Source organism: Babylonia areolata, chromosome 12, assembly GCF_041734735.1.
Source record: "Babylonia areolata isolate BAREFJ2019XMU chromosome 12, ASM4173473v1, whole genome shotgun sequence".
NCBI lineage: Eukaryota > Metazoa > Mollusca > Gastropoda > Neogastropoda > Buccinidae > Babylonia > Babylonia areolata.
In genome coordinates, this window is record NC_134887.1 from 23,969,619 (window position 1) to 23,981,662 (window position 12,044).

Sequence of the window (12,044 nt, forward strand, 5' to 3'; positions counted from 1 at the left end):
CCTGCCTACATTTTGTGAGTGCGAGCATGTGATAGCACGCCGACGCCTTTTGTGTGTATATATGTGCATGTGATTATGTGTAAGTTTGGCGCGCGCGCGCGCGTCTGCATATGTGTGTGTGTGTGTGCGTGCGAGTCGCGTGCACGCTGACTAGTAAACTGACGCAACGTCGCTATGTGTGAGACCGGTACTTCAGTGTGACAGCTCCGAAGAATGTTCTACAGAACAGTGTACCGATGAGCAGCAGAAGGCTTGACCATGCGCGATTGGGTTACGCTGCTGGCCATGCAGCTGCATAGCATGTGTGGCTGTAGCGTATATGGATTTGTTCGTATACAGTGACGCCTCCTTGAGTAACTGAAATGAGCGCAGGACGTAGGAAGCAAGCGAACGTGACTCGCATTGTGTCCGCGTGACAGCCGGGAAATCAGCGGCGTCACAGAGCAGCCAGCCATGTTGCTTGCACACACACACACGCGGCGCGCGCGCACACAGTCCTGGCGTTATATACAGCAACCTGCCTGCCCTGCAGCCAGCAACTACTGGTTTAGAGTGTTTCTTCCGAGTCTCGGCCAGCTTGCGTTGACATATGGCCTGACAGTGACACCAGATAACGATCACCATAGCATTCATCTGGCATTCGTCTGAACTCTGTTCCATGCGCGTAAACTATTTTGCTATATGCAGTCATATTAAGCTGATGTTTATGACAAGTTCCTCACCTGTTGCCTGTCACTCTCACCCCGCCGGCTGTGCTGTCTTCCCGCTGACATGGCTCCTCGCTCAGGCACCTTGTCTGCCCGTCTTCGTGCCAGTCTGCTACAGGAACGTTAATCAATACTGATCACAACTACAAAAACGACTGCGACTAAAACCGCTGCTGTTGTCGTTGCTGTTGTTGCTGTTCGCTTCCTACCTTCGTTTGAAAAAAAAAAAAAAAAAATCACAGTTTAACTTAAGAGTACGCAATCGATGACGGCAGTCACCTTGAACATATTGAACAAATCTATTTTCATCATCGCATTTATGTCAGAAGTATTAACTTTTCGTCACGACACTACAAACACTCCAGATGTGATATTATTAACAGTTCAATCTGAATTGATGTCGTCTTCTCCGTCCAGACTGAAGGGGAGTTGATAAGCTATCACAGTTCAGCAGGATGCGTTTTGGTCTTAACAGTCTGAGTTTGACGCGGAGAGTTGTGCTTTTCCTGATAAAACTTAGCTTGAAATGTGGTTTATCACCCCAGTGCCAGGGAAATGGTCACTCCAGGACAACATGTATGTTGGGCTAGGTCATCTCCTACGTTTGTAAAAGAACACCGAAGAGGATCAGTTTCCCGCGTCGAACTGAATCAGGAAGACAAGAGATAGAGAGAGAGGAAAGGGGGGTGGGGGGATATAAGAGCATAATGAGAACACTGAAGACGTGAAGAACATCATAGACAATAATACGATATACACACAGAGAGAAAATATGAGGCAGCGTTCGGCTTCACAATCCTGTGCATGGGCAGGGACACTGGCAAGATGCTACCTGTCACTCCCAATGCTTTTCACAACTGCTCCGCGAATCTTCATAATGAACACTGTGTGCTGGCTAGTAAATAACTAGACCATTACCATCTTACTTTGTGAATGATATTTGTTGTACTGCGCATCTGGTGGGGAAAATGTGATCTAAGTGATTCATTCATTCCTGAAGGTTGGGGAGACATCTTAGTGACGGTCTTGTATTATGTGGAAAGTGTTTGACCTATTGGATTTCTGATCAAGGTAACTGACAAGTAAAACTGTACAAGCTTTGGTAAATGTCCAGACTACAGTCAGTGGCTTGCGTGTGGTCCTTTCACTGAGTGGTGTGGTCAAGTCAGCATGGCGCCACACACTGAAACGCTGATGGCAGGTGAGTGATGGTGCTTTCGCCTAGTAGGCCTACCTCTCTTCTGCACAACTCCACGGCCAAGTTCACGTTATGGTATGGGCAGAATACAGCCGTATATCTTTATTCAGGCAAAACTAATTAAATATAATTACTCTCTGTCTCTACATCTCGCTCACTCGTTCGCTTGCAACGCTGTTTCTCCCCTGAGAGAGAGAGAAGGAGAGAATGGGAACGCAGCTGAACAAGCCCCAAACCGCTACCAGCTTACGAAACCGTTGAGTGGTTATGGCTGAATTTAGCCTCTGTCCTTTCTAAGCACAGTATTGTGTTGTGTTTTGTACGTGACTGTCATGTCACAACATATTTAACTGTATGGAAGTAAGCGCATGCTTACACGGGATTTGTTCTGGTCGTATCATCGATGTAACTATTCATGGTCAAGTGGAGGAGTAAAAATCTCGGACTGTGCGTAAATCGAACTCGGGACGTTTCTTTCTATTTGACGCTTCTGGGCTGTTCCCCACTCCACCTAGCAGTTAGTTAAAGAATTGAAAAGAATATTTTAACGAAACGAAATGCCACCTCTGCAGTTGGCTACTTTTCGCGAACACAGCGCAATCAGCCCGACATTCCAACGGAAAAAAAGTAATCTGTTTCATTGTGACAGCAAGGTTACTCAGATTATTTTTGTCCTCTGTTGTCAGCAAGTCATTTATTCATTGTATAACCGTAATTCCTCATACAGATCTCACTCGGGTATATGATATATTATTATTTACTTACTTATTAATTTTCATTATTAGTTGGTTGTTGTTTTTATTAACGATCGTTTCAATTAAATTCACAATGCCGTGCGACAGCCATGTTAATGATGATATATAGCGCAGCCTTCACAATCAACAAAGGAATACACGACATAGTTTTAAATAAAGTCTCTTTAATGGAAAACACAATACAAATTTTCACTGATAAACAAAATGTCATCTTCGGATAAAAAAAAGGAGAAAGATTAAAGATGACAATGTGCTTACAAGCTGCAAATTACACAGATTTCAAAAGAAACAACAGAAGTGACCCTTCAGTGCCATGCTTTATGTTGCATATTTGCCAAGCAACTTTTGGAAGCGGACGGTAATTTTTTTTTATAATCTTGCACGCGCACTACCTTTATGCATAACTTTCACTATTATGAAGGAAAATGAACAGACGTTGATATAACAGGGTTGTTAGCAATGAGCGAACCATGATTGTGAGGTAAACAAATTTTGGATAATTTCCGAACACATGTTAAAGACTTTCAGTAAAGGCAAGAAGAAAACAGACAAAACATAAAATATGGAGAAATGTGTCTCCACGGGTGCGGTGGCCAAATGGTTAGAACATTGCTTCTTGCTCAAGTTTCCTGAGTTCGATCCCCGGTTCAGCACACCTTGTGGGTTAAGGGAGGATTTTTTTTTTTTTTAATGATCTCCCAGGTCAACATGTATGCAGACCTGCTGGTGCCTGAACCCCCTTCGTCTGTGTATACGCATGCTAAAGATCAAATACGCGCGTTTATATATATATATATATATATATATATATATATATATATATATATATATATATCCTGTGATCCATGTCAGTGTTTATTGGGCTGTGGAAACAAGAACATAACCAGCATGTACACCACCAGAAACGGAGTATGGCTGCCTATGTGGTGGGGTAAAATAGAAACTGGCGCACACAGGAAATGTTACTTCTATGCGTGTCTGTGTTCGTGTGTGTGTGTGTGTGTTTAACAATGACAATAATGGTTTATTCTTTTCTTCTTTTTTGTTTGTTTGTAATCAACATTAAAAAAAAAAATTTCTTTTACATGTAGACAAATATACAACAACAAAAATAACAATTTCACACCATAATATACTATTGTAATAAACTAAAGACATTAATAATAATAAGTAAAATAGGATAAAGTAGATATGGCATAAGTCAATGGGTGAGTTTTGTTAGAGTCAGCAACGACAGTTTACCCCTGAATCAATGACACCAATCATCAGATAATGATACTTATCACACAAACAAACAAAAACAACAAACAAACAGTAACACGCCCCCCCATCCCCCTCCCCTGAAAAAACAACAACAACAACAAAAACACACACAAACAAAAACATCATCACACCAAAGATCCCATGGGAAGAAGTGGTTATAAAGAGGACATCTGACAATAATACAAGTGTTAACTACTGGGGAAAAGAAAACATTGGCTTATAAAGGTTCTATTGCACATCAAATCTGGATACTTCATTTTTTACATACGCATTATGCCGTTCAGTTTTATACCTCGTATAAAGCTGTTTTAGGAAGGCATGCACACCTGGTGTGCATTTTTCAATTTTGCATTTGTAAACATGTCTGGCAAACATTATAATGAAATCAAATAGATTATCCATTTTTAAATGCAGTGGCAATGCCGAACAGTACTAAACTGCAACAGATCTTAATGTTATAGGCATTTTCACATTTTTCATTAAACAATTTTTCTAAAGAGGTCCAGAAGGACTGTATATGTATACAATGCCACAAACAATGTTCTATTGAGTCTTTTGCGTCGTTACACAGCATGCAGTTATTTGTATCAGATACTCCCATAGCATTTAAGACAATATTAGTTGCAAGAATTCTATGAACGATTCTCATTTGCAGCCATTTTGTGTTAACATCTTTAATTCTATGGATTTTTATAAAATACGGTTTTCCAATGAACATCAGTATTTAATTTATTCGCCCATTTTACCCAGCATTTTGGTGTATCATCATTTTTTGTTAATACATCATACAACAGTTTTGATCCCTTCTGTGCATTTTGAATAAATGTTAGTGCATTTGGCATATCTGTAAGTCCACTATCATTATTGGTTAGTTTTATTCCTGTTTGTTTAATATATTCCTTAATTGAAGAGATCCATCCATTAAAAGTGACAAAATTAGCCCGATAATTAATGTCAGAAAAAAATCACTGTATTTCATAAAATCTCCATTACTTTTAAGGAAGTGTTTAATGGCATATTTTCCTTCTCCCGTCAGTTTGTCAGTTCTGATAATTTTATTGCCAGTTTTTATGTTTTCATTGTAGAATATAGGTTGGGAAAGTATTTCTTTTGAGTTTCTAGGTTTCAAAGTATAAAAGAATATTTTGTATGCTTGAAGTGTATGGGACCAGAATGTATTTGTACTCATATGCTGGTCCACAATATGCTAAGTTTTCAAGAACTGGGCACACTTTTGCTGCAATGTATTTCCATTTGTGGTGCGTGGCTTCAAATTGTCTTATCCATGATAGCTTTAGAGCATGAATATATTGTCTAATGTCTGGTATATTTAAACCACCTGTTTCTCGGTTTTAATTGAAGTTTTTCTGTCAATTCTATCCTGCTTCCCATTCCAGACAAACGAAAACACATTTTCTGAAGTTTTTTTTAAACAAAATCATCATGTGGATTGGGTAGCAGAATCCAAAGATGTATAAGTTTAGATAGAACAAGTGATTTAAGTATAGCCACTCTACTGAAGCAGCACATGACGCCGGACAACGTTTAAAAACATTTAATAACAAAACTAAAACATTCTCAAATCAACTTCGCTAAAAACAGTCGTTGAACAACGTGGTCATAGCAACGCTTCCGGTTTCAAATACAATTGACTAAAACCCCAAATCGCATGCGACGTTATGTCATTTGGTAAGTGGCATTAGGTAAGTGCTACAGGGCTCCCCCCAGAACGGCGCACTGCGTTGAATGCAAACGTACCAAAATAAAACAAGTAATATAATGGATAGACTCGCTAACAACTGTCCAATATCATTTGGAAAGTATAAGCTTGGTCGAGTCTTTGAGGTATCATTAATAAGGGTAACAAGAAAATGTCTGTTCGACCTGTTCTATGTTGTAATGTTCAGACTCGGCTGAGTCGGTAAAATGTTCGATATTTCTTTGGCTTCTGCACCAGTCTTCCTGTGCGAGTTGTAACTTGTGGTGCCGGAGCATCTGACAAAGGATACTGGGCAGGTGCTGGAATGTTGCCTTGTGCATCATCAGATCTGGTAGCGCGATCAGATCCGGCAGCATCACCCGTTTTGGCAGTGCGATCTCCCTGAGGAGCATGAGGGTCCTGTGGTTCAGACACACAGGAATCCTGATTGGTTTTGGGAAAAGTTTGTGGGGAATAAGCAGGCTTGAGTCGATCCAGTGACACGCGAACAGCCTTTCCATCTTTGAAAATGTCAAAGTGTTTTTCAGCACGGGTCAATACAGGGAAAGGTCCATCGTTAAGGTCTCACTAATGGGCCCTTGTGTGCGTCATGTCGAAGGTACACCTGATCCGCTGACTGCAAGTTTTTGGGAATGTACGACGCTGATGATCCATGGTGGGAAGGGGGGGAAGGGGAAAGTTTTCTAAGTTTTTCTTGCAGTTCTTGGACGAAAGTACTGGAAGGGAACACTTTGTCTGCACATGGGGGTGGAAGGAAATCGCCAGGCACTCGGAGGTTTGTGCCATAAGTGAAGAGAACAGGAGCAGCATCAAGATCTTCTTTCCACGTTGTCCGGATGCCAAGCATCACGATCGGTAGTTCATCCATCCAGTGTGGTCCATTGAGGTGAGCTTTGAGAGCAGCTTTGAGGCTGCGATGAAACCTTTCCACCTGGGGGTGGTATGCTGTGATAGTTTGGGGTTTAATTCCGAGCACCATATTCAGCTCTCACCACAGCACACTGGTGAACTGACGGCCTTGGTCTGAAGTAATTATGTTTGGGACCCCGAATCGCGCGATCCAAGTACACAATAAGGTTTTGGCACAGGTAACAGCTTCTGCGTTGGGGAGAGGGATAGCTTCTGGCCATCTTGTGAATCTGTCCATGATGGTAAGCAGATAATTGCAGTCTTCTGATGAAGGGAGGGGTCCCACAAGGTCCACGTGTATGTCACCAAAGCGTCTATCAGGGGGGTCAAAAGAGGACAGTGGAGTTTTGGTATGGCGGCCAATTTTGCTAGCCTGACATTCATGACAAGCCCTGACCATGTTCTTTACATCCTTTTTGAGTCCAGGCCAGATGTAGCGTGCTGAGATAGCGCGGGTGGTGGGTTTGGGTCCAGGGTGAGACAGGTTGTGCAAAACATTAAATACAGTTTTTGTCCATGCTGGAGGTACCATCGGCCGGGGGTGGCCAGTAGAAACATCACACAGAATTTGGGTGCCATCCAGAGTGATATCCTTTAGTTGTAGGGATCCTGGTTTGGAGCGTAAGTCTGCAACGTTCGGATCGGTTTGCTGTGCCGCTGCCATTTGAGCAAGACCTACAGCAGGGATTGATGATGTGCTAGCAATCAGTGGCTCCTGGTCAGGCACAGGTGCCCTGGAGAGTGTATCAGGTACAATGTTGTCTGACCCACTGATGTGTCTGATGTCAGTTGTGAACTCGGCTATGTAGCAAAGCTGACGTTCTTGGCGAGGGGATCTGTCAGTGTTGCTTGTCAGGGCATGAGTTAGTGGTTTATGGTCTGTGAACACCGTAAATGTTTTTCCTTCCAGGAAGTAGCGGAAATGCTGGATTGCACTGTAGATGGCCAACAGTTCACGGTCAAACGTTGAGTAACGTTGTTGGGTTGGTGTGAGCTTCCTTGAGAAGAATGCAATGGGTTTCCAGGCACCATTCTGCTGTTGTGACAGTTCGGCTGCCATGGCAGTGTCTGATGCATCCACCGAAAGTTTTGTTTCAGATTGTGGATCGGGGTGATGAAGCATAACAACAGAAGCCAGTGCTGATTTGGCCTCCTGGAATGCAGCTTGACATTCAGGTGTCCATGTGAATTTCTTGGGTTTACCTTTGAGAGCCTCAGTCAGAGGTGCAAGGCGCTTTGCGATGCCTGGAAGAAATCTGTGGTAGAAATTCATCATTCCCAGAAAACGTTCAAGAGCTTTCTTATCAGAAGGTGTGGGAAGATCGACAATTGCGCTAACTTTTTCTGGCAGGGGTTCAATCCCGGCTGCTGAGACTAAATGTCCAAGGAAATGCAGGGAAGATTGACCAAAAACGCATTTCTTGATATTGACCACTAAACCGTTGGAGGTGAGTAGGCTGAAAATGGTGCGTAGATCGGCCTCATGTTGTTCGGGTGAATCACTTGCAACAAGAATGTCATCGAGGTACACAAAACAGCAATCTAGGTCCTTCAAAACACCATCCATGAGGCGTTGAAACGCCTGAGCTGCATTTTTCAGACCGAACGGCATTTTCAGAAACTCATACAGGCCGAATGGGGTGATGACTGCTGTTTTTGGAATATCCTGTGGTGCAACTGGATTTGGTTGTAGCCGCGAACAAGGTCAATTTTGGAAAAAAATATTTTTCCAGCAAGGTTGGCATTCAGGTCCTGGATGTGGGGAAGGGGGTAGCGGTCATCTCTAGTTATATCATTGAGTCGACGATAATCTCTGCAGGGACGCCAGCAGCCATTGCTTTTCTTCACCATGTGCAGTGGTGATGACCAAGGGGAAGATGAACGGCGGACGATACCTAGGTGCTCCATTTCATCAAACTCTGCCTTAGGCAGCTGTCAATTTCTCATGGTCGAGGCGACGTGCACGTGCATGCACAGGGGAACCAGTAGTTGGGATGTAGTGGAGTACACCATGCTTGTTTTCTGTGAAGGAAGGTACTAGGAGTGCAGGAAAATCCTCTACAATTGCTTCGTAGCGGGAATGAATCTTGTGTATGCCTCTTCCTGCTTGCGAGCGTGCCAGTCGTCAGGAATCACCAGATCTCCATCCAGGGGACACCACACGTCTGTTGGTAAGATCAATAGCCAGTCTTTGGGTAGCAAAAAAGTCTGCGCCTGAGTCACATCTGCGATCCAAAACTTTTGAACAAACGATGCGCCCTGGCCTAATTGTAATGGATATTCCTTTTTCCATAAGTAGGAATGGCTGAGCCGTTGGCAGCAATCAGACTGGGTCCTCGAGTCTTTTTGCGTTCTGCGACACTTGCAGGGAAAACAGATTCCTCAGCCCCCGTGTCAACCAGAAAACTGCGTCCTGACAAAACACTGCTACCATGATTGTGTTAATGTTGACTGAGGTAGCTGTTGAAAAGTCCTGAGATTCGGTGGAGCTAATGTTAGCAGCCTGTTTTTGATCTCTTTTCCACTTAGGTTGTTGTGGGGCCATTGCACAGGGTCGTCCACCAACCTTGTTTTCGCAGCGTCTCGCTTCAGTTCCGAATCGTGCGTGGTACTTGCACAAAGTGAAAGGATTTGAAGCAGCAGTGCTAGAATAATTCTTTGGTGGTCGATTAGATGTAGCTGCCACAAATGCAGGAGTTGGAAGATCCACTTCCAAAATGTGGTCAGCCTTTTCGGCCAGAACCTCAAGATCTTCGTTTGGAGACTGGGCAAGAATCTTTCGGACTTCTGGTGGCAGTTGATTCAGAAAAAGAGCTCTGAAGAGAGTCTCTGGGTTGGAATTCATCGTTTGCATGTACTGTAATAATTCTGACGGTCGTTTGTCTCCCAGACCTTGCATTTGCAGAAGGGCAGTATCTTTCTGTAGTTGTGTGGACTCAAAAGCTTTGAGTAGAGCTGCCTTGAGTGTTTCATACTTTTGGGTGTCTGGGGGGCGTTCAATTACCGTTTGTACACGCCTGGATGTATCTGAGTCGAGAAGTTGTACCACATGATGAAATTTTGTCAAATCATTCGTGATGGGAGGTGTGTGGGTAGCAAAAACAGCTTCCAAACGAAGAAACCATGCTGATGCATTGGTTGTCCAAAAGGGGGGTGCTTTGAAGGCGACAGCTGCCACAAGTGGTTGAGGAGGAAATTTTTCTGTCTGAGATAAAGTATGTTGCCGGATGGCGTCTGCAAGTTGTGTAATTGCTTCTGTTGTCATCGACATGATTGTAATTTGTATGAGTTTGTGAGTATACGAGTGGTCGTAGCTGGTATTAGCTGGTCACTATTAGATTCTACTCACGTCGGGGTCACCAATGAAGCAGCACACGGACGCCGGACAACGTTTAAAACATTTAATAACAAAACTAAAACATTCTCAAATCAACTTCGCTAAAACAGTCGTTGAACAACGTGGTCATAGCAACGCTTCCGGTTTCAAATACAATTGACTAAAAACCCAAATCGCATGCGACGTTATGTCATTTGGTAAGTCGCATTAGGTAAGTGCTACACTACCAACTGGTGTGATGTGTCTTTGTGACCAAATCTTAAATAAAATTTCTGCTTCTGAAAATTTGTCATTGTAATTGATTGCTTCACAATCTGCTAGATCTTGAGTAAACCATATGCCTAGTATTTTAAATCTGGGAGGATTCCAGATCATTTTCAGATTGGGACAATATCTTTTTTGTGACTTTTTCCCACTCCCCAACCAAATTGCTTGTGTTTTACTACTGTTCTTGTATAGACCTGATACTTTACCAAACCGGTTAATGATATGTATAGTTTGTTCAAAAGAGTTTCTGTTTCCAATATTGCATAATTGCATGTCATCAGCAAATTGAGAAATTTTGTGTTCAACATTATCAGTATAAATACCTTTTATTGTTTCTTCCTCTTCAATCATTATTGCCAAAATCTCTACACAAAGTATAAATAGATATGGTGAGACTGGATCTCCCTGTCTACAACCCCTTTCTACTTGGAACCATGGAGTAATATTGCCATTTACAATTACTGTTGATTTTATGTTTTTATAGAATGTGTGAATCCACCGACAAATACTATTTCCAAAACCTTAAGCTCTTAGTACTTTAAACATAAATTTCCAACTTAGGGAATCAAATGCTTTCTGAAAATCAATACTCAGCAGTAGGCCAGGAAGATTTCTGGTATTTAAGTAGTTAATCAGGTCATAAGTTAGTCTAATATTGTCACCTATGTATCTATTAGTCATGAATCCAGTTTGATCTTCGCTTATGAGTGTTGGTAAAACTTTCTTAATTCTATTTGAAATGCATGATGACCCAAATTTATATACTACATTTAGAAGGGATATGGGGTGCCAATTTTTTATATACTCTTTTGGTTTATCACCTTTTGGAATACATATAATGAGGCCTTCTCATTGTGCGATAGACAATTCACCATCTCTGTATCCTTCATTTAACGATTGCACAACGAAGGGTCCAGTCTGTTTCCAAAAGAATTTGAAGAAGTCAGAAGTGAAACCGTCTGTCCCTGGACTTTTTCCTTTCTTCTTTCTTTCTTTTGCGTTCGACAGCTACGCAGTCAGGGTCGAAGTCCGAGGGATGCCACAAACTCGGACGTCTGGTGAAGATCGGCTGCCGTCCCCCAGAGCTTGGTGTTGAGGTCAGCACCCCCAGGCCAGGACTGCTGCCGCATCTTCTCATACAGGGGGCAGTCTTGGAGAATATGGGATGGGGTCTGGTCAGCCTGGCCGCAATCACATAGGGATGTGGCTGCCACTCCAATCCTCTTCAGGTGTGCTCGGAGGCCGCAGTGTCCTGTGCGAAGGCGGTAGATGGTAGTCTGGTGTCTTCTCTCCAGTGTCCTGATGGGATCCTGGTGTGCCTGGTAGTCTCCATTCAGGGTGACCCAGCCTCTTCGGAATCTGCTGCGGAGGAGAGTTTTTGCTTCCTCATACGTGGCAGGAATGGTTGGCTGTGTGAGCTGGCTTCCTTCCTTAGCAAGGTGGTCTGCACGCTCGTTGCCTGGGAGGCCTACATGTGCAGGCACCCACTGGAGGGTCATTGGGGATGTTTGGGTAAGGGTTGTGAGGGAGGCCTTAAGGGACTGGATCAGTGGACCAGGATCAGGGGAGTCAAGGGCCTGGAGTGTGGACATGGAGTCATTGAAGATGGAGATGCTGCCAAGGGGCTTTCCACAGGAGGAGAGGAATTCTGCTGCTGTTTTGATGGCCAGGACTTCAGCTCTGAAATTGGAACAGAGCTTTCCTCCAGGGAGTGCGATGCTGCTGTGCTCTCCATCGAGAAATCTGACGTAGACTCCACTGCCTCTGTTGTGTGTGGCTTCCTCCGCTGATCCATCCGTGTATACATGGGTCCAGGAGCTGGCTGGGTAGGACTCCTCTATCATGGCCAGAGTCAGGATCTTGAGACTAGCTGGTTGCTGGTCTTTGG

General features: G+C 43.3%; 1 protein-coding gene across 1 annotated transcript in view; it reads left to right on the forward strand.

The window, feature by feature from the left end:
* Positions 1-1,571: 1,571 nt before the first annotated feature.
* Positions 1,572-12,044, forward strand: part of LOC143287870 (uncharacterized) — a 159,143-nt gene continuing 148,670 nt past the window's right edge. The window contains exon 1 of the mRNA XM_076596107.1: positions 1,572-1,908. Coding sequence (XP_076452222.1) covers positions 1,878-1,908 — 31 coding nt within the window. The 5' untranslated portion in view covers positions 1,572-1,877. The remainder of the gene's footprint in view (positions 1,909-12,044) is intronic.